At 43.9% G+C, this 23,720-nt stretch overlaps 1 protein-coding gene and 1 long non-coding RNA gene across 2 annotated transcripts in view; one reads left to right on the plus strand and one right to left on the minus strand.

The window, feature by feature from the left end:
* Positions 1-23,720, minus strand: part of LOC130537297 (uncharacterized) — a 253,319-nt gene that overhangs the window by 142,520 nt on the left and 87,079 nt on the right. Inside the window, 1 exon segment of the mRNA XM_057053982.1 lies at positions 3,701-3,868. Coding sequence (XP_056909962.1) covers positions 3,701-3,868 — 168 coding nt within the window.
* LOC130537302 (uncharacterized) lies at positions 9,487-10,838 on the plus strand. The gene is made up of 3 exons (XR_008953595.1): positions 9,487-9,742; positions 9,828-9,920; positions 10,005-10,838. It is a non-coding gene; the product is annotated as an uncharacterized LOC130537302 (long non-coding RNA).

The raw sequence follows: 23,720 nt of genomic DNA on the forward strand, positions 1-23,720 counted from the left end.
TTAAACCAACGAGGCCGGCTGTTTTTACGTTGAACAAATGAAGCAAAATAGTCACGTGTCATTAGTTAAAATGTGTTTTTCTGTCGTTAGAATACGATGTACACAAACAAACAAAAGTTATTTAATGACATGACAGTAATTTCATGATAGTCAGTTAACTTGTGGCTCCTATTATTCCTGCCTTATGTTGGTTTGTCTGGATTGACCTTTGAACTTATATCCAGCCAGTGTTGAACATTTCTGGATGAATTGTTGTTGTTTTTAATTTATGGACGCTGCAATGGAGATAAAGAATTGAAGGAATGACCACTGGAGGGGGTATTGCTACCTGACATGATCCACTCGCTTGATTTAAACGCCGATGTCCGGCCCCAAAAATCTTTACTTACACGACCTTCCTGCAGTTCCTCACAGCTGGAATCAGGCGACGTCGTCCCTCCTCTGAGGTGTTGTACTGCTGCAGGTTCAGCTCATCCAGAACCTCCTCTGACATCTGCAGCAGGTAGGCCAGAGCTGAACAGTGGATCTCTGACAGTTCCCTCTCTGATATCTCCCCTGACTTCAGGAACACTTGGATCTCCTGATGGACTGACTGATCCTTCATCTCCATCAGACAGTGGAAGATGTTGATGCTTCTGTCTGGAGAGAATTCATCACTGTTCAGCTCCTTCAGGTTGTTGAGGACCTTCTGGATGGTTTCTGGGTGGCTATTCCTCTGATCCAACAGTCCACCCAAGATCCTCTGATTGGACTCCAGAGAGAGACCATGAAGGAAGCGAACAAACAAGTCCAGGTGGCCATTTTCACTTTTGAGAGATTTCATGAGTGCTCTCCCGAGGAAGTCATCAAGAGATGCTGCTGGATCGTAATTTGTAAACAACCCAGCAAACCCGGAAAAGCGGATTGGTTGAGAATATTTTAGGAACTGACTTATAACCACTGTGTCTTTCCTGGTGTAACGGTGGAACATGTAGACGGCAGCCAGAAACACCTGAACGCTCAGATGAACAAAGCAGTAGACTGATTTCTGGAAGATCACACTCTCTCTCTTGAAGATCTCTGTACAAACTCCTGAGTACACCGACACCTCGGAGACGTCCAGTCCACATCGCTCCAGGTCTTCTGAGTAGAACATGATGTTTCCTTTCTCCAGATGTTCAAACGCCAGCCGACCCAACTTCAGAAGGAGTTCTTTATCAGCCTCAGTCAGTTCCTCTGGTCTCTGCTTTCCTCCATACTTCTGCTTCTTCCTCTTTATCTGAACCCTCAGGAAGTGTGAGTAGAGGTCAGTCAGGGTTTTGGGCAGCTCTCCTCTTTGGTCTCTGGTCATCATGTCCTCCAGAACTATAGCAGTGATCCAGCAGAAAACTGGGATCAGACACATGATGTGGAGGCTCCTGGAGGCCTTGATGTGTGAGATGATTCTCTTGGACAGATCTTCATCACTGAACCTCCTCCTGAAGTACTCCTCCTTCTGGGAGTCAGTGAAGCCTCGTACTTCTGTGATCCTGTCAACACACGAGGGAGGGATCTGATAGGCTGCTGCAGGTCTGGAGGTGATCCAGATGAGAGCTGAGGGAAGCAGGTTCCCCTGGATGAGGCTCACCAGGAGCACGTCAACGGACAATACTTGTGTGACATCAGAGATGACCTGATGCTTGTTGAAACCCAGTGAAAATCTGCTTTCATCCAGGCCATCAAAGATGAACAGAAGTTTCCAGACAGTCAGATCTTCTGCTCTGATCTTCTGTAATTTTGGATGGAAAACATGAAGCAGTGAGAGAAGACTGTGCTGCTCATCTCTGATCAAGTTCAGCTCCCTGCATGAGAGCGGAAGCACCAGACTGATGTCTTGGTTCTCCAAACCTTCTGCCCAGTCCAGACTGAACTTCTGCACTGAGAAGGTTTTTCCAACGCCGGCGACACCGTTGGTCAGAACCACTCTGATGTGTCTCTGCTGCTCAGATAAGACTTTGAAGATGTCCTGGCACTTGATTGGAGTGTCCTGGATGTTCTTCTTGGAGGTTCTCTCAAGCTGTCTCACCTCATGTTGTGTGTCCACCTCCTCACTTTGTCCCTCAGTGATGTAGAGCTCAGTGTAGATCTTGTTCAGCAGGGTTCCACTTCCTGCTTCATGAGTTCCTTCAGTCACATGTTCACATCTTCTCTTCAGACTCATCTTATGACCTTCTATCACCTCCTGCAGTTCACCACCCTCTGAAACAAACAATCTTTTAAATCCTTTAACAATTGTCATCTACAGCAGTAACACAGATGTCCTCAACTGGAAAATATTCTGTCATGTTTGAATGATAGAAGCAACAGTCGGGTAATGACCCATCTCACTGTCAGTTTGAAATGTTATGTCTTCTTATGGACACCTATTCTTTTATTTCATTGGGTTTCAATCTAATTTAGTCTATAACAACCATTTCCATGTCTTCCAAGAGTTTGCTTGGACTAAACAGCTGGTAAAAGCTGGATGATATTTAGAAAAACACATCAAACCTTCTCCAAACACATCATACTCAGCAGACCCATTGTCCTGTAAAGGTCACCTGCCTTCAACTCTTTAACACTTTCCAGAACTAAATGACTAAATGTTGCTAAATACTGTCTAAGCATTTAGGAAGGTCTTCAGAGGGTTTGGTTCCAGTGGAACTAAACAAGTGCTCTCTGGATCTTCTCTTGCACATTGTAAATACACAAGTTGTTCCTTTATTCCGACCCAAAAGTATCTTATAATTACAAATGTACGAGCTTACGTGAGACGCTGTTGTTCAGGTCGGCGGTCTGCAGTTCAGTTCTCCATTTCTTTTCACCCTCGGGACAGGAGGAATCTCCAATGGAAGCAGACCGTTTCTGATAGCTGTCAAAAATGGGAATAGTGGTTATACATGTCTACTGGGCGTTAGCAACGCCTAAGAAAGGCTGCGTTCACTTCTACTTTCAGTTTGCTCTGACAGTTGAAGATTGAATGAACACTGAGCAACAAATATAAAGTTATTTACGTTCTAACAAGCTCGTTTAGTTGGAGAAAAGTGTATTTGATCTAAGTGTTTAGTGGCTTTTCTTCATTGTGAATTAATGTTCAAAATAAAAGTGCCAAATCAGGAATATAAACTCATAGAATAGAACAAAAGTTCTCCATTTGTGCTCCAAATACAGTAGTCTGGTCTCTGAAACTGATCATTAAATAGCACAGAGGTCACGCGTATTCAAAAGCTTATTTCAACCATTTAGAAATGACTGATATTGTTGTCTATGGGTTTATTAGAACCAGGAGCCTTATAAATAGACTTTTTAATGAATTTTCATGACATGTGGTGGAACAGTGTGGCAGAACAAGCTGCACAGACCTGCCATGTCTTACCCATCCGTATCTAAATGGAGAGCTGGAGCACTCTGCAATGATGGATATTGTTGGGAAACTTTAAAATATATGCCTAGGAATTTTTGTGAGATGATGTTAACCCATGTAGGAGAAATGACCAGTTAGAAACACAAGCAATTTTTAGTTTTAAAAGATTTACCACACTAAAATTAAAATGGGAGTTAATGGGAGCGAACACCTGACATGTTGGTGCACCGTTTCAGTAAGTTCATTTTTCACGATAGTGGAGGCTAATACCTACAAAATGATGTTTTGTATGATTGTGAAATGTTCTAAGGCAGAGTTATGTGGTTCAGAAAACCTTACTTTAAAGGTGAGCCTTGAGGTCCAATACCGAAGTTTGGAGGGTCGCCTTTGGACCTGTCGCTCTTCATGGACACACAGCTGGACACTGTGGACTCTGCTCTCTCTTCCTCTTCCATCACACATTCGCTCATTTTTAAATGTGAGTCTAAACGGTTAAGCAGGAACAGTCTGCTGACACAGAAAAGAAGATTAAAGAACATGATTCTCAGTATGAAGACAAGCAGAGGTCTGTCCAATGACGTATTGTCGGCTCATTCACATCCAAATCTATTATATGATGTCACCCTGTACATCATACAGGCCACATATATATTGGAAAAAAGTTTTGGGACATCTTAAAAGTTTACACCATGTTAAATATAAAATAGTTGTGGAAAAAATGTTTCTCCTGGGTGTTTCAGAAGGTGCGGTGGCATTAGACGGACGCACACAAATACAAATTAAATCATTTTTTATCTGGTTATGGTTTACAAGAAAACCTAAATTCTTTCAAGATGTCAGTTCTCAACATTAAATTCAACAAATAAGATGAGAATGCATTCAAAACTAAACAGAAATCCGTCATCACGTCATCAAAGTGGGTCAAATGCAGCATCATCTCCTGTCATCTCAGACAGGATTCCAAGAAGAGGATCTTCATTTTCAACAACGCACCTTGACATCTCATCATGGCTCGTCTGTCAGATTACAAGCAGCTTTTTTTGATCAGGCGCATCATGTTTCTCACCAACACATGATGGTGCTGGAAAAAACATTTGTAGCCTGACCTAGAGGTCAAAACTCTGCATGGCGTGCACAGCTACTAGTTGCAGCTGGTGGTTGTGGCGGAGGAGATCCCAAACATATCTAGCAAGCTTGTTTTGGAGCAGAGCTTGTCCACCACCTCTGACCCCACTCATCACAGAAGTCCCACCATATCCATGGCCAGGTGTGTTGGCAGCATTGGAGCCAGCCTCAGGAAAAAGGTGTGTCAATATCTCAGAAGTGATGATCAAGTTGCCACGACCCAACAGAAGTCAAGCAACCCAACATGCTGAATAGAATAGATGACACACAGCAAAGGGCAAAAAACACCCAATTCTGCTCAGACTAATCTGATCTGACCACATGTACAGGACCAAAAATATCAAAACACCATGGGTTTAGTTTCGTTTTGTTTTCTTGACTGCTTCATTCAAAACAGAACACATTTCATAAATCCATAATAACAAATTCATATTCCACAAAGACCCAGTTGTTAAAACAATAAAATGGAATGCCTTGATCTCTCCCTCTTTCCATACTCTCCTTTTTTAAATAAAGGATTGATTGTCCCCTGGTGGAGGGACAAAGAGAGGAGGCTAAAACTTCCGCGTTTGTGTCCCTCTTTCCGTGGATTTTTCCACTAACTGCAAATAATATTGTGACTTATTGTGAGTATTAAAATGTGCTTCCTCAACCTCTAAAATGTTGGCTCAGGGTTAGCGGAAAACGCAGTTAGAGGAAACACGCTACAAAGTTTGATCAGCGGAACATTGATTCGAGACGACAGCAGTGAAAGAACCAAATGCTACCTGAATATTAGAGGTTTTCCATCAGGGCTCGGTCACTCAAGATGGAGCCCGAAGTTGAGAACTTTCACTTTCGCTTCTTCTTCCTCTACACGTCACGTGTTTGTGGTTGGATCGCGTCATATCCAGCACAAGCGCCTCTCTTCAGAACAATTTGGTCCACGTTTGAACTGAAATACTGGGAAACAACTGGAGTTCGTCTGACAGATGTTCGTTTTTGGCTGCGGAATCAAACTGGGTCAACTTTTTGATCTATAGGATCCCCTCTGGTTCAAAGTGTCCCTATAGGATATTGACAGTACTGACCTTTTGGGGGCTGCACACACCTCTTAATGGTGACGGCACCAACGGAGCTGATCCAGTTGTCATCAGCTGGCCAGTCTGACTACAGCTCATTAGGGGAAATTTGCTGATCTGGAGGAGAAGCTTTCAAAACTTGACGGGCTGGGGGGGAAATGACTGTAATTTTGGAATCAGCGTGCCAATTTTATTTTTAATTAGAATAATTTAGAATAATTTCAACAGGATATTTTTAAATTGTTCCCCAGTGTCCCCAGTGGAGCTGCCAACTGAATATGGTGACCTGCTCCTACACACAGAAATCCGATGGCTCAGCAGGGGACGGATTCTGCTTCCTTTTTTGTCCCTTTTGAGTGAAATAAAAGAGTTCATGCAGTCCAGAGGGGAAGACGCCGCGCTGCTGGAGGACACTGACTGGACACTGGACCTTGCATTTTTAACGGACATTACTGGGAAACGGAACAGTTTGAACTGGGAGCTGCAAGGCAAAGGTGAGACTGTTGCTGATAGGATCAGTGCTGTAAATGCATCTAAAGCCAAGATGAACATTTTCTCTGTGCATTTACAGACAAAAGGTGCTGCACTTCCCCTCTGTGCAGATGGTGCTGAGAGACAACGCTTCTGCATGTGAGGCTTTGGACTAAAGCGCAGAAAAGTGCTCTCAGCTCATAAAAAGACTTGGGCAAGAGTTTGAGAACAGGTTTTGGGACCTGGATCAGCTTGAGCCATGTGTGTCCTTCATTTCTAACCCTTTCATGAACGTGGACATATCATGCATTGCTCAGCAGTTCAGTGCAACCTTCAGCCTGGATGCTGCACAGATGCTAATTGAAATTGGAACATTGTGAAATGAGCTGCAGCTCAAAGCCTCTCAGGCTGCACCAAACTTTTGGTGCCTTGTTGACACAGAAAAGTACAGTGGTGAATGTACAGCAGCTATGAAGGTTGCAAGCCTTTTTGGTTCGACCTCTCTTTGTGAATCAGCCTTTTCTGACAGGAACTTCATCAAGAACCAACACAGAAGACGCCTCCCTGATGCACATCTGCCAGACTCACTCAGAGCTGCACTGTCAAGTTCCCCACCAGAGGACAACACACTGGTAACAGCAGCAACGCCAGGCTTCCCCCCAACGGACAAAGAAACGGACACCAGATTTGGTGTCTCCTTCAGAATTTGTTAAATGTGTTTGTAAAATGGAACAATTGTTCATGTTAAAATGTTCATGTGAGAAAATCTGCAGACTGAAGTGTGAAGTTCAAAACGTAATCATTTATTTTAAAATCTGAAAGTTTATTTATGATTTGTACAAACGTGGTGCAAAGTAATTCATGATTTGTTAAAAAATGTCAGTGGCTGTCTACAAAGGCCACCTGGTTTTCGGGGCACCGCCGTGACAGCCAGCGACGGAGCGACGACATGCGGCTAAACATCTCATCGCTGGCCAGGTTGGGGAGGGGACCAGAGAATGCTCCGGAGTCCCACATCGTTTTTGCGTAGTTGCACACCGACTCCAAGTTACCGTATTTTCCGGACTATAAGCCGCTACTTTTTTCCTAAACTTTAAACACTGCGGCTTATTCTATGGTGCGGCTTATTTATGGATTTTTCTTCCACCGCTAGGGGCGCTCTAATCGGAACTAGAATCAAAACTAAGAAAAATCAATGCAAAGAAGAAAACGCTACTTTTTCTTTAGCAGATAGAACACGGACGACAAATTACCTGTTACGATACATAGTGGTAGCGGACCCGAACGCAGGCCAGGACACAGAGGTGGAGAGGTCAAGGGCTTTATTTACAGGGAAGGGGAGCACACATTAACAAAGACAGTCCTCCTGGACCGCATGGGGATCAGGAGGCAGCGTCCACCCGTCCCAGGTCCATCAGCGAGTCCCCGAGACACTGAGGGCAGAGGCAGTCCTCCCAGACTGCAGGGGAGCAGGAGCGGTCCTCCAGGAGACACGGAACAGGAACAGGAGAGGCCCTCCAGGAAAACCGGAAGCTCGGGGGCAGGAGCGGCCCTCCAGGGCAACAGGAACACAGGAACAGGAGCGGTCCTCCAGGAAAACCGGAAGCACGGGAATAGGAGCGACCCTCCAAGGCAACAGGAACAGGAGCCAACACCAAGGAACCCAAAACGAACAGACTCCCAACACGAACAGACTCCCAACACGAACAGACTCCCAACACGAACAGACACCCCGGCACTGACAGGCAGGCACAACCTGCTTAAATAGGCAGCAAGATGTAAATTGCCTACAGGTGTGCCCACCTGCAGTGCCAGCTGCACCCATTGTGCTCAACACCACACCCTGCAGGCCAAAGACAGACACAACCCAGAAATCCCAACATTACCAACTGTTAATTGTTTTCAAATCCTCGCCCCTTCATCATGGAACCCACACGAAGAAGTTCGTATGATGCAGGTTTTAAGTTGAAGGCCATTGATCTAGCTAGCCAGGAAGGAAACCGCGCTGCTGCACGCAAGCTTAGCGTTAATGAATGTATGGTGAGACATTGGAGGCGGCAGCGGGAGGAGCTAATGCAATGCCGAAAGTCGAAAAAAGCTTTCAGGGGACATCGAAGCAGGTGGGCTGAACTTGAAAATGTCCTGGAGGACTGGGTGAACACACAGCGAGCAGGTGGCCGAGGTGTTTCCACTCTACAGATCCGACTTAAAGCCAAAACAATCGCCCGCGAAATGAATATTGAAGATTTCAAAGCGGGGCCGTCATGGTGTTTCAGATTTATGAAACGTAAAAACCTGTCCATCAGGACACGGACCACTCTCTGTCAGGAACTCCCCCCTGACTACCAGGAAAATATTAAAAACTTCCACAAATTCGTTGAAACAGAGATACAAGAACACTCCATCGGACCAGACGACATAATAAATATGGACGAAGCACCTTTGACGTTTGCTCTGCCTCTGACCAGGACTGTTAACAAGACAGGCGCATCATCCGTGTTGTTGAAAACAACAGGCCACGAGAGAACGCACTTCACCTGCGTTCGGGCATGCACGGCATCCGGACAACAACTTCCACCACTGGGGATTTTTAGTGGCATAGTGGTCAAAGTTAACACCAAAGGGGGGATGATGGAAGGCCTGATGAAGGAATGGTTAACGGAGTGCTACAGCAAGCGCGCAGGAGGAGGTTTTCACCGGAAAAAAGCACTGCTTGTTTTGGATAGCATGAGGGCCCACATCACAGATTCTGTGGAAGCAGCGATCACCAAAACAAACTCTATTCCAGCTGTGATTCCTGGAGGGACAACAAAGTATTTGCAGCCACTTGACATCTGTGTGAATCGGGCATTTAAAGCTGCACTCCGGGTTGAGTGGGAGACTTGGATGACAAGTGGTGAGAAATCATTCCCAAAAACCGGCCGCATGCGAAAAGCATCCTTTTCTGATGTCTGTCAGTGGATCCTAACAGCGTAGAGTGCTGTGAAAGAATCCACGATCACCAACGGCTTCCGAAAGGCTGGACTGCTACGCGAAGAGAGCGGCGCACCTTCAGAGCCAACTTCAGCGGAGGATGATACGGAGAGCGAGACTGATGGAGACAGATGTGACGAAGCTTCTGGGGTCGTTCAACTCCGACACTGAAGAAGACGACTTAATGGGTTTCAGCCAAGATGATGAAAGTGACTTGTGATTTCAAACACAGGAGAAATGAAGAGAAATACTGGTTATTTTCTCTTGGTTCTGTTCCGTTTTAATCAACAAGGTTGCTGCCGTGTTAAAAGGCACTGTTAGGAAAGAATCTGTTCAGGTACTTACATGTACATTTACAGTTCAAAATCGTTCTGTACATGCAGTAAATATCTAATTTTTCAACATAAATATCTGCGGCTTATAACCCGGTGCGGCTTGTATATCTTTTTTTTATTTTTTTATTTTTAAAATTGAGCGGTTGCGGCTTATATACAGGTGCGGCTTATAGTCCGGAAAATACGGACAATATAATTAATATTATGCACAAGCTTTTCAGAACGCAGTGAGGACTGAAGCTACATTTTAGATGAGTTATGTTTACGTTGGCCTTTTTCTCCCACATTTCACTAAAGCTGCAGCAGAAAAGGCCAAAAGACCTGGAAAACAGAGCCGGCCAGCGTCTGCACACAAGTCCGTCAGACGCACCACTCCATCGTCGACGGCAAGATCGCCGTCTGATCCACACATCGAGGTGACTCTTTGCTCCATATCCTGGGGACGCCACACTAAAGTGTGCCAATTTGAAAACTTACATTAAAACGCTGGTTATATTCAAGGTTCCGGTAGCGGCTCCCGAGAGGACAACCACCGTGATGGATGCAGCACCTCAGCCCTGGTGGCCCACAGCAACATCAGCAGCACAACCGAAGGTAATCCATTAAAAACAAGCTCAAGTTTGAGTATTCAGTGACTATATATCGGCTGCCGGATATAATCGTGTGTTTACTTATTAGGTGACATACGAGGGATGGCACAAAATGTGGGAGTCTGCTCCCAATGGGCTCCCACAGGCTGACGTTGCATGGCTGAAAGAGGATGAAACCAATGAACTCTTCCAGAGGGCTGCATCCTTTCAGGACAAACATGGAAAGATGAAGTGGAGGAAGGTCCTGAAGGATGACAGGATGTGGTTTCAGCCTGTGGTTTCAGGGCACTTGACAATAAATGCTTCTTTGTACTTGACAATAAAGGCTTCTTTGAATACAATGCACATGTCTCATTTGTATTCTTTCACGCACGGGGACGACTTTCCAGTCCACACCCAAGACATGCAGGACCTTGAGGCCGTTAAAAAACTAATAAAATAAGGCTGTCGACAGGTCATGGCCACAGCTTTTTCATTTTTATTTTGTAGCACTCATTGGGAAATTAAGTGTTCTCGCTCTTCAGTGTCACCTGGGTGGGGCCACCTCTCTTTAATCAGTCAGTGCTTTATTCATTTCCAAACATAGGACGCCTCCATTTCCAAGACACCTGGCAAAGTCTTCTGGGCCACCACAATGTAGGAACCTGCAAGGGACCAATGACAGCGTCATCACTGTTTTTCTTGCACGACAAATGTTATTCCTCAACTACAGCAAGCAACAACAGGTCTATCTTCCCTTTATTTATCTTCCCTCCGCCATCTTTTCAATTTCTCGAGGCAGAAATCACAGGACACATGTGGAGCATCTCCTAATGTGGCACCAGGCTGGCTGCATTGCGGCCTTACAGAAGTAAAGGCATGCACAGAATAGATACACAGGCTTCAGATACTACAGTGGGCAATATTCCTTAAAGCTCGAGAGGTGAAGCCTGCATTTGCCACCAAGGTCATTGCATGCTATACCATTCTGCACAATGTGTGCTTGTGGAATGGTGACAGCATGGAACCCTCAGAAGAGGCACTTGGGTCAGATGACATTGGTCAAATGCAGGCAGACCTGCAATGTGGAGAACAAATTCGGAGCAGACTGACTGCTGCCCTGTCAGCACCAACCCACCTCCCACCAGCTCTCTATGAACATGACTGCATTTAGGACTGGTCTTTATAATCCAGAATTTTGGAGCTTGACATCTTTTCAACCTGGCTGCCATCATAAAGTCTTTTTTCTGGCAGGTTCCATTTAATTTGAATATTTTTTTGGGTTCCATTTTTGTAAGTATGTATTTCAAAATCATAATAGGATAAATGCAACTTGTTTATATATATGCAAGTGTGTGTTTTTGTAAATAGTTTTGGTTTCAAAATCAAAAATTGTACCAATTAAATTTAAACTTTGAATAAAGCATTTGTTATCAACCATATGATGCCAAGAAAGCAAATTAATACATTCTTTTTTTACATTTTGTCTACCAGTTTCTGTAACAGATTTACAAGTCTCTCCTCCCTGGCTTCCTCTCGTGTCACCCTTTCCTCGGCCCTCTCCAGCAGCTCCAGGACCCTATCGCACCGCTGGCGCTGGCGTGGTGCTGGCCCTGGTTCCTCCTCCTCTGTCCCTGACTCTCCATCAGGTCTATCTGGGACTGAATATGGGGAGCCTGACTCAGAAAATGAATGGCTCTTCCCCCAGGCTGAGGCAACGAGGCATGGGGGCCGAATGGAGGGCCTGCCACCTATTGCCTGATCCATGAGAGGGAACTATTTCCACTTGTCAGCAGTGACCTCCCCAGATTCAGTGCCAGATCCTGTTGGTGGTCTCCGAAGCTCCTACAAACAGGGAATAAGCAAATAATTCAAACAGTAATGCTACATTTGCTATAACTATTAGTCCGTCACATTTAGACCAAATTTAAAACAATTATTACAAACCTTGTAGGTTCTTTTAAGGTTCTCCCATGTTTTTGCTGCTCGTGCTGGAGTCACCATTCCGTTCAGGCCAATTTTACAGTGGCCGAGAGGTGCAAAACACTTTTACAAGCGGATGAAACAAATTTACAAATGACGAAACACTTTTACAAGGGGCTGAAGCAAATTTACAAGTAACATTTTCTACCGGAAAGGGAATTACCAACCCTTGGTACGGTTGGGCCAATGGATGCGTTCCGTCGGTACAGTTGGTAATACCCTTTCTGGCAGAAAAAGCAGCCGGGACAAAACAAATTTACAAGTTACTTTTCTGACGGAAAGGGTATTACCATCATTTGAATTGAAAGCGGGTAAGGACTTCATCGAGACACAGGATGGACGACATGCAAGTGGCCTTTTGCCCGTTTTGTGGCAAACATTTGAGCAGATTGACGCCGGTTTGTGGTTTCTGTGGTCGGTCTTTGGCGTTGTTAAATGCCGCAGCCCAGACTGAAGAACCAGCTGTACCGGGGACGTCAGGGGACGGACCAGATCTGCTTCAGCAGTGCATAAAGTACTTTCATGAGGGTCACTCTTACGATGTAATCGTGGACATGATGTCAAGTTTACATGGTGTGCACATCAGCTTGAGGTCGCTTAAAAGCAAACTGAATGGAGCCGGATTATATCGCAGAAAGGATTACTCCTCTACAAACGCCATCATTAGGGCCATCCGACTGGAACTTCGTGGACCACTTATACATATGTATATGCTTAAAATTATCATTTATTTTACCAATTTCCATAGGAGTCAGTTCTGGATGGAGCTATTTGCAGACCTTCAGAGTTAGGGTCCATCAGTTGTACACGACTTTTCGCGGTGCACTGTGGGATACATTGAGTACACTACATAGGGTACAGCGATGCTCACTAAACATTCAGACACTATTTCAAAATGGCATCCACACTATTGAGTGCACTATTAGGGTATAGGGAGTGGTTTCAGACACAGAGTATATGTCAGGAAATTACCTCCTTGGTGGAGGACTGAGCTCTCAAAGTGATTGTTTTCTAGTTTAATATTAATCTTGACAGAGATTGCAGATTATGTCAAAATATTTTTTTATATGAAGAGGCATGAAGAGCTTCTTTATCATAGTCGCATTAATGTATGTTAACTTGACAAGTTTTATACAGAATGTCATATATTTCCTTAAAACACAACGACTCCATGTTCAGGCAACAGTTGTACTATCATAAGTTGTTCAATTCTGACATTTGGACAGTGGTAAATATTCAATTCCAATGTCTGTGGAGATTCTCAATCATCCAGGTCATTGTATCCAAGGTGGATTTAATTCCAATGTTCGAATGTCTTTGTTCTGATTCTTTCTTCCTGAATCGTACTCTTCAGCTTCTCCTCAAATGTTCTCAGTCGTTTCTGAAGGATATTCTTGTCCTCCTTAATCTTCCCTGTGATGTGTTCATATCGAGAATAAAAGCGTTTGACATCCCAAAGCTGCTTTCGAAGATCCTTCAGTCTGCACTTAGCCTCACGTTTCTGTATTCTGAGGATGGCCATCTCCATTTCTTCTTTTGCTGGTGCTAGCCCCAACCATCTACACATTCTTTGGCTCAACGAAGGACTAATTTTCAGCAGCCTGTCATCAAGCCACTTTATTATTTCCTCAAGTTCATCAACCTCCATCTGAATCTTCTCAAACATGATCCTAAAGATACTATAGATGTATTTTGCCCTGTCCAGCTGCTCTTTGAGGTCTTCAATGCTGTCCCGTGCCAAACGCCTCTGGCTAATTAGAAGACTGATCTCTGCTTGATGCTTCTTCCACTTTGGACTGAAGAACTTGAAATTACTTTTGTATAGTGAGGTCTGATTACCCTCTAATTTTTCCGCAAGCTTTTTCACAGTGCTATGGAGGGCAAATGTTTCTTTACAGTAATTCTCAATGATGTTCTTGTAAATAAAGAACAGGCGTTGGGTCTTTTTCAGCTGTCCATTTAAGTCATCGCCCCTGTTGATGTCTTCAGACAACTGCTGGTTAATACCATTGATGTTTTCTTCCCAAACTTCAGTTTCCAAAACAAGTTTGTTCTCCTTTTCAACTTGCTCTAATGGAGTATTGCACACTTCCCTTTCCTCAAGGATTTTGACTCTTTCACGTAGCTTATCCACGTCCTCTGCAAGTTCTTCAATGAGGTTCTCATTGAAGCGTTGATGGTTTTGCGTAAACTGTAGCTGCTCTTTTATTTTATTGTGGCTCTCCAGAAGTTTCTGGGTTTCAGTATCCAGTGCAATATTGGGGAGGAGGTTCTTCTCATTCTGACAATCAAATATATTTTGAAGGTTTGAAGGTACTGTTTTATTCAGATCCTTGAAATGTTCCTCCAGGGTCACAATGTCTTCCTGTATGTGGCTATTCAATGCATGAATCTGACTATTGGCCTCCTGCAGGTCCTGAATGGCCTGAGAGGGAGTTTTAGTTTGGTCAGTGTTTATTTGTGGAGGACGCTCATCATACTTCATGGAAATATTTTTGTAGAAATGATTTAACTCCTCTTTGTCCATCCGCTCCATTAGTCTTTTCAGATAGTAAAACAAGACACTTTTCTTATGGTTGTATCTGAAAAGAAGATTCTGATGTTCAGAAAGTAGATATTCAAGGAATATTTGTGATTCCATTTCTTGTATATGTATTATCTTAGTGTTTAAATTGCTAATGTCAGCAGCTATTTCAACAGCACAGTCTAAAGTATTTTCCCTTACATCAACTTTTCAAGTAGAGGATAAAATATTTAAAACTTTAATGTTTGTCTTTGAAGTGCTAAACCAAAGCGGGACCTCATTCAGCTCAGTTTATGTAAAGATGGCTCTTCTCTTAAGACTACTACAGCACTCGTGGTTGGTCTATTGAAGGTGCCTGACCAAATGACGTGGTCCAAATGTCCATGGAGCTTCTCCCCAAACAGGCTGCAGGACTCAAGGTTTTGAGCTTCTCATACATCCAGGCCATATTTATCCATAAAGCTCTCTGTAGGTCAACTGAACTGTTGAAAGTAACTGGAAGATTTTGGCTTCTCATCTGAAGAGCTTCTTCACTTCTGACAGGTTTGGTGGAAGAAAAAACTATTTCAGCTTTTGTAGGATCAAAGGGCCAAACGCCCATCATGGTGGGTTAGGTTTCATGAGTTCCCTTCCATTCAGGCTCATTGGTGAAACAAAGGCCCATAGAAACCAGTTGATAGTGGTGCCTATCAGGAGAGTCATTGTGGTCACGTGGCCCAGGTGAGAGTGAGTGAGTTTTACAGGTGTGTGAAAAGGTGTTTACCTGGTTGGAGAGAGATCTCAGCACTGTTATAGGCGGACAAAAGCTTAACCTTAAACTAGAGCTCAATGAAGATGGGTCCAAATGCACCCGGGCCAGACGGGAGTTAGAATATATAAAAAAAGATTTTACTACATGAAAAAACATTTCAACAATAGTCAGTGGTGATCTTCAAATCTTTGATATTAACACACTTCAACCACCTGTTTTTATGTCCATTAATAAGATCAAACTCCAAAGACAAATTACATAATTATCAGAAATTAACAAACGACATTAAACGACATCCAACACATTAGTAAGAAAACAAAACGAGTGCTCTCTATTTGTTTAACCTTTTGGGGTTTGAAGAAATTTTGGTCATAAGTGACAACAGGGCTCTTGCAGCTATACACACTGCTGGTATTGCCTGTCTTAGCGTCAGTAACTAGACAATTCCACAGAAGTTGTGAGGGTGTGCCTCACCCTCTGGCTGGTCCCTGCCCCCACTTTCATATTGCCTGTTGCCCCCCCTCCCCAGGACTAATTACAAGAAAAGATATATGCCAAACTTTTTGATTGGAAAAAAAGAGGATAACAAAGGGTGGCCTCCTCTAGAGAGGCACACCCAATTAAAAAGCCACTTCCTGTTAGGTGTAAGAATGGAGGAAGTTGAGGTTTTTGGGGATTGCTCGGGCGTCGTTGTAGTTACGGTCTTGATTCCATAGAGTAAAATCCGGCGTGCACATTTCGGTGTTTGGTTCATGAGCGTGCGACCTGCGGTTCCCAAATGATTCCACTTTTTGTGCAGGAGCTTGTAGGATAGTTACAGGTGCGCCTAGGAGGTGCACCCAATTAAATCACTACAGAAATGTGCTAAATGCTGCAGCTCACTACAAGTGAAATAAGTAAAAAGGATTAAAAGGAATTTTACAGCATATATAGATAAACAGATGGTCAGAATAAAATGCAGCATTGATGTTCAGTTCAATTTAAATGTAAAGTTAAATTTGAATAGATGCGTCTTCATTTTGATTTAAAAGCCTTTGTATTTCACTAGCGAGTACAGGCTAAATCTTTGCAAATAAAGGTTGCGATGGCTTCTCCTGTCGTTATGGCCCACAGAGAAGCGGCTGGTACTGTTACCGAGGCCCAGGCGCCTTGTCAGAAGCTAAAGTTTGTGCCTCGCGATATTTTTGAAATTTAAAAAAACTTGAGCGAGTCATTTTTCAGGGACTACTTTAACACTTCAACAAGTCAAAGCATTTAAGAATGAGAATTTATGCATGGATTCAGGTCCAAACTAGTTGTTTTTTTTAATCAATCAATCAATCTTTATTTATATAGCGTCTTATACAATCAAAATTGTTTCAAGGCGCTTTCCAGAATCCCAGGGCCTGACCCCAGACAAGCAACAGTGGCAAGGAAAAACTCCCCTTTATGAACTGACCCAGAGTCTACTGGCCCAAATGACTCATTTTATTAAGAAATCTTGGCATTTGTTTTCAGGAAACCAGGAAATACAAATGTGCTAAATATTGGAGAACTCTTCCTGTTGTCGCAGTCCTTCAGCCCTCTGTTCCAACATGAGGAGCGCCACAGAACTCAGCCCAGGAAACAGCAGAATCTCTGGAAGATTTTTGGTTTTCTGGATGGTCCCAAGAGTTTTTTGGCAATACGGACCATTTGTTCTTCAATGATTAACTCCTCTGAGTACTTCAGTAGGAACAGGATCTCATTCGGATTGCCCAGCTTTTTACAGGCTTTGTGGATTGTTTTGTCCATCTTGTTAAATGATTCCTCTGTCAGACTTAGATTTGCATTATTATCCCAGACTTGGGGCCAGACCTGTGCAAGGAGAGCACCGAGGACTTCATCGTTGTACTGAGGTACAATGTTTGCTTTTTGGTGAATGTGATTAAGAATCTTTTCAATTAAAAACTGGACAAATGCTCTCATTGACTCCACTTCCTTAATTTCCTGTGGTTCCACTCCAACCACTGACGGGGGTGCATAGCTGTCTAGATGTTTTTCAAGAGAAACTGGAGCTTCTTCTATTGGTTCCTCCACGCTTACAAATTTATCCAATTCTTCAGCTTGTTCAATCTCAGAGTGAGGATCTGCTCTATCTTCAAGTGCCTCCTCCAGTCTGTTAGAAGAGCACCCAGGAGCCTGTAGGCCCCGGGACTCCCTCACAGCAACTCCCCATAGGGGAATAACAAGACATTCAGTCACGAGTACATGAAAACACAGGTGACAGGACACATATGGAACATGTTTGAGATGGTGCCAGGATGGCTGAAAAACAAGTTAAGATCTTACAGAGGTAAAGGCCTGCTGAGAATCAATATACAGGCTTCAGATACTACAAAAGAAAAGGCAGAATCTGATCCCAAAAAGAGGATAAATATGGCCTCCATTGTGCCAAAGTCTGGTACGAGGAGTCTGTTAAAAGATGAGAAGGTCACAATAAAAGCAAGAAATTAAAATAAAAAGTGAAGGAAGGACAACCACATTATTCTTGTCCTCCTTAATCTATATACCGGTACCCATCCTTAACTGCTTATTTAAGACCTGAAGACGAGAAGACGGGCGTTTCCGGGCAAATACACAGAATGGCTAACGTACCTGAGCAGGAACCACCTGCACCCACACCACCTAATTCTATGACTAACACCCCTCAAGGGACAGAAGGAGGAATCAGTCATAATCCTTCCCTCAAAAGGAGGACATGACACACCTCAATTAGGATTCAATACACGTTCATGATATGACATCAGTAATATGAATTGGAACCAGCTCCCTGTCCAGGTACGGGAGGCTGACTCCATCTCTACTTTTAAGATTAGGCTTAAAACCTACCTCTTTGAAAAAGCTTATTGTTACTAATTCTGTAGTTCCAGTTACTATTATAGACGGACATATTATCATACTTAGGGGGTCGTCTAATCATTAGGTTAACACCTTAGCTATGCTGTTATAGGCCAAGGCTGCCGGGTCCAGAAACATGATCACCTGACAGGCCTCTGTCACCCCACTGGGTCATGGTTTCCTCTCCTCTCCTCTCCTCTCCTCATCAAGCAGACTAGTTGTGCTGATTCTTGTAGTGAGTTTGTTTCCTCCAGCAGATAAGCCAACCAACTCATAACTTCAACCACACCCTAGATCTAGTTCTGACTTATAGTGTTGAGGTAGGACATGTGTCAGTGTTCCCTCAGAACCCCCTCCTGTCAGATCATTCTTTGATCACTTTCACATTTATGATTAAGGATTCTTCTATCCTCAGAACAAAGTCTTACTATAGCAGATGTCTTTCAGATAATGCTGTAGCTAAGTTTAAGGAAGCGATCCCCGTGCTGATCCCAGGACCACCGTGTGTTTCCCCAGGGATCAATCACTATAATCTTAGCCCTGCTGAGGTTGACTCTATTGCTGAAGATGCAGCAACCTCACTGAGAATCACACTTGATTCTGTTGCCCCCCTGCATGGCCTAACGAGGCTAAAGGGAAGGTAAAAGTATTGGGAGGCAAAAGAGAGGGAGAAATTTGGTTAAGGAAAGAAAAGAATCAAGGAGAAGTTGGAGTGGAGAAACAGAGAGGAAGAAGGGAAGGATGAAAAGAAGAGGTTAAGTTCAAAAGAGGGGAAAGGAAATTTAAAGTAAAAATAAGAATCCCAATATATGAAAATAACTTAAAAAGGAAAAAGCAGGGGAGAGGTTATAAAAAGGGAAACACAAATTCGATAAGAAACAGAGGGGGAAGAACAAATACAAAGGCGATACAAAGGAGGGAGGGGACACTTAAATTGAAAAGAAAAAACATTAAAAGCAAAAAGCGAGAGGAGTATAAAAGCGGAAACAGAAATTGGACACCTCAGAAGGCCCACAGGCACGGAGGGAGCAACATCTAGAAAAATAGAAGGGAAATGAATTGAAGAAGCTAAAAAAGAAAGAAACCTAATTAGGAAAAAAGTTAATCTTATAATCACAAATAATTGAAGAATTTAGGGTTAGGGGTTAACCCTAACCCTAACAAAACTTTAAATGATTAGGATACGGGAAAAAGGAAAAAGCAAAAAGGGACCATTTATATGGTGACGGCCAAGGGGCCAACATGTTTAAATTGATCAGCTTGCCTGAAGAAGGCCAAAACAGGTCGGATACTGGAAGAGCACAGAGGACTAACCATCTACAAAGAGTTGTGCCCATGGGATGAGAAGCTGAAGGGATTCATGGCTAAGCACGGGCTGAGGGGAGTGCGGGTGCCCTATGCCAGAAACAGTAGCAGCGAGTTTTACTTGGTAAACTTTGCACATGGAAGGACTTGGGAGGAAATTAATGAGTATGCTCGCGTGCTGATGATTAGGATGGGGCACATCACCCCCCTGTATACGCAAGGGTCTCACCAAACCTCATCCAGACCAGACACTACCATCAAGAAGAGCCAGAGCCAAAAAGAAGGTTCCAACTGAAAGAACCAGACTACAGCATTACACTGGAGAGCTTGGAGCAAAGATATAGGGTGTTGAGCACTAAAAACAGGTACCGCAGTGTAATTGAGATAGGCCGAGGGGAGAAGATTGGAGATCAGAGGTCTGGGATAGTAAATAATGACATTATGTGGCAGATGGTGCAAAGGTTGGATGGAGTGAGGAACTTCTAAGAAATGGACACTGACAGACACTAGTGCCGCTGCTACCTTTGATGTCTATATGAGGAAGGTTGACACAGTGACCCCAGGGGTCACTAAACATGACAAACTTGAAGAAGCAGTGTGGGATGCCACACCAGACGCTAGGGTTAGATGCTAACCCTAACAACATATCTGCCATAAGTGAGCAACTGAGTTTGGGCTCAGTCTTTTCACAAAATAACAAAACCCAACAGGTATTGCTTTTGCTGTTTCCGGTGAGATTAACTGTTATCACAAATTTACTGTCATCATAACCGACCTTAAGCAGTTTCCTCTGGTGTTGAGCTGTGGGGCTAGTCGTCCATGATCTCCAGTCATGACCTTTTGGATCTGCAACTAGATTCGCCCACTTTCCTGCATGTGATGTGCTGCCTGTAGTTACATACCAAGGATAATCTTTCCATGCTGCAGCATTGTTTCTACCAAAGATGCTAGCTCTGCTAAGGCTGGTGAAAGGAATTGTCACGGTTGTGCTTGCATTTGATGGCAGACACACCTGTGGTGCTATGGAAGGAGCGCTGCTGTTGTCACATTGGTCCTTCAGGTTGTTATTTACGCTTCGCTTGTCATGACGTATTTTGGTAACGTTCAATCTTCGACCTGGGGGTTCCCAGAGGTACCATACAAATAAAAACACGCATATGAAGAGAATAGACACTCCAACTCTCTCTGTCGCCACCTGGGAGTCATTTAAACTTATTGGGTTTCAACTGAGTTGGAGACCTTGTATAACTATTATGATTATCAGGATTACTATGATTACAGCTAGCACCGAGGCTAGCATACTACAGCCCCAGCCAATCCTCTGGATTTTTCTGTATTGGCTTATATATTTACCTGCTGCCGTCCTCGTAGAGTTTGTGAAACCAGTACACTGTTCCTGAACAGCAATAGATCATAACCTGTTGAAGTAGCCTCCCTAAGTGAGTCGGTGGCTCTGAAACCTTCACTGACTTTCGGGACTACCCAGACTCTACTCGTCTAAGTCCACCCTATTATCAGACTTTGCATCACCTTCCCGGTCGGAGTTTTCAACAGAAATGACCTTCTTGCAATGAGTGAGGTGTACCCAGGTTGATCTTTCAGCTATTTTAGCAGCAGTTGGTGTAGACAAAAGAACTTGGTCAGGTCCTTCCCACTCAGGTGAACACCAGTGTTTCTTTTTTACGCTCCTCACTAGGACCCAGTCGCCTGGCTCCACCGGTTGGATTTTCTGTTGGGAGACAGAGGGCGTCTCAGTTTCATAACCTTGCTTTTGTTTTTCTAACATTCTTCTCATGTAATCAGCTAGATTAGACTCATCATTTGTCTCCCAGTAGTTTGTGAACTGAGGAAGCCTGTACGGTCTTCCAAATAAGATCTCATAAGGAGTTAGGCCTGCGGTGCTTGTAATGTTTATATAGAGCTTAGCCAAATCAACACATTGTCCACGTCTCCCCGTCTCTTCCATGCATTTCTTCAGTCTGTTTTTAATAGTGCCGTTAGTTCTTTCAACTAATCCTGCGCTCTGAGGATGATAGGCGCAATGGTGTTTTAAATCAATATGAAACATAACACTGATCTTTTTAACAACTTGATTTACAAAATGATTACCATTATCAGAGTACATTTTTTCTGGGATACCATATCTGGGTATGATATCTTTGCAGAGTGCTTTAGCAACTGTTAGCGCATCTGGGTTTTTTCAAATCAAATCAAATCAATCTTTATTTATATAGCGTCTTATACAATCAAAATTGTTTCAAGGCGCTTTCCAGAATCCCAGGGCCTGACCCCAGACAAGCAACAGTGGCAAGGAAAAACTCCCCTTTAACAGGAAGAAACCTTGAGCAGGACCAGGCTCATGTAGGGGGACCCTCCTGCTGATGGCCGGCTGGGTAAAGAGAGAGGAGAGGAGGGAGGACAGGTAGAGGATAGAATAGGTAGGAGAGGAGAGGGGTAGAGGTTAGGAGAGGTAGAGTGAGGGGAGGTGGAGGAGGAGGAGGAGGGGAAAGAGGAGAGGGAGAGAGAAGGGAGAGAGAGGAGAGGCACAGAGCACAGAAACACACACAAAAAATATACACAATCACTTCAACGGGGCCGGCGGTCATTATGCAGCTCCGATGGCAGTGATACCTGCAAATAGATAGAGGGGGGGAGGGGGGAGAAGCAGAAAAACTACACAAGAATCAGCATAACTAGTCTGCTTGATGAGGAGAGGAAAGGAGAGGAAACCATGACCCAGTGGAGTGACAGAGGCCTGTCAGGTGATCATGTTTCCGGACCCCGGCAGCCTTGGCCTATAACAGCATAGCTAGAATGTGACCTAATGATTAGACGACCCCCTAAGTATGATAATTTGTCTGTCTATGATAAGTCTATGATAGTAACTGGAACTACTGAATTAGTAACAGTAAGCTTTTTCAAAGAGGTAGGTTTTGAGTCTGATCTTAAAAGTAGCGATGGAGTCAGCCTCCCGTACCTGGACAGGGAGCTGGTTCCAAAGCAGGGGGGCCTGGTAGCTAAATGCTCGGCCCCCCATTCTACTCCTAGAAACTCTGGGAACCACAAGTAGACCAGCATTCTGAGAGCGGAGCGGTCTATTGGGCTGATAGGGTATCACTAGCTCCTCCAGGTAGGATGGAGCTAGGCCTCTGAGGACCTTGTAGGTCAGAAGAAGGGTTTTAAAAGTTATTCTAAATTTAACGGGCAGCCAATGAAGCGACGCCATTACAGGACTTATGTGATCTCTTTTGTCAATACCTGTCAGAACTCTGGCTGCAGCATTTTGGATCAACTGGAGGCTTCTTAAAGAGTTGTTTGGACACCCTGATAATAAGGAGTTGCAGTAGTCCAGCCTGGAAGTAACAAATGCATGGACTAACTTTTCAGCATCAGGCTGCATCAGTAGCTTCCTGATCTTTGAGATGTTCCTCGAGTGAAAAAAGGCACTTCTAGAGACTAATTTAATGTGTGAGTTGAAGGAGAGATTTTGATCAAAAGTTACTCCTAGATTCCTCACAGAGAGACTAGATGTTAATGAGATACCATCTAGAGTGATCATGTGATCTAATCTATCCCTGAGAGGTTCAGGACCAAACACCATGACCTCAGTTTTTCCTGGGTTAAGGAGGAGGAAATTTGAAGACATCCAGGACTTTATGTCTTTAAGACAGGTCTGGAGCTTCACTAACTTCTCTGTCTCCTCGGGTTTCATGGATAAATAGAGCTGAGTGTCATCAGCATAACAATGAAAATTTATCCCATGCTGCCGAATAATGTTCCCTAAGGGAAGCATGTACAATGTGAAGAGGATTGGTCCGAGTACGGAACCTTGAGGAACTCCATGGCTAACCCTACTGTATGAGGAGGGAACGCCGTGGACATGGGCAAACTGGTATCTATCAGATAAGTATGATCTAAACCAATCTAGTGTTGTCCCTTTAATCCCAATCACATGTTCCAGTCTCTGTAACAGGATGCTGTGATCAACTGTATCAAAAGCAGCACTGAGGTCCAGCAGAACCAGCATAGAGACCAGTCCATGATCGGAAGCTATGAGAAGATCATTAGTGACTTCAAGAAGTGCTGTTTCTGTGCTGTGGTGAGCTCTAAAGCCTGACTGAAACATCTCAAACAGGCTGTTCCTCTGCAGGTGCTCCAGTAACTGAGTCACCACCACCTTCTCTAGAACTTTAGAGATAAAAGGAAGGTTGGATATTGGCCTATAATTTGCCAAGACCTCAGGGTCCAGTGATGGTTTTTTAAGCAACGGCTTAATCACTGCCACCTTGTAGGACCGGGGTACATAACCTGACACTAAAGAACCATTGATCTGGTCCAGGATAGAACTGCCTATCAGTGGTAGAACATCCTTCAACAGGTGTGTTGGGATGGGATCTAAAAGA

Source organism: Takifugu flavidus, chromosome 14 (assembly GCF_003711565.1).
Source record: "Takifugu flavidus isolate HTHZ2018 chromosome 14, ASM371156v2, whole genome shotgun sequence".
Classification (NCBI taxonomy): domain Eukaryota; kingdom Metazoa; phylum Chordata; class Actinopteri; order Tetraodontiformes; family Tetraodontidae; genus Takifugu; species Takifugu flavidus.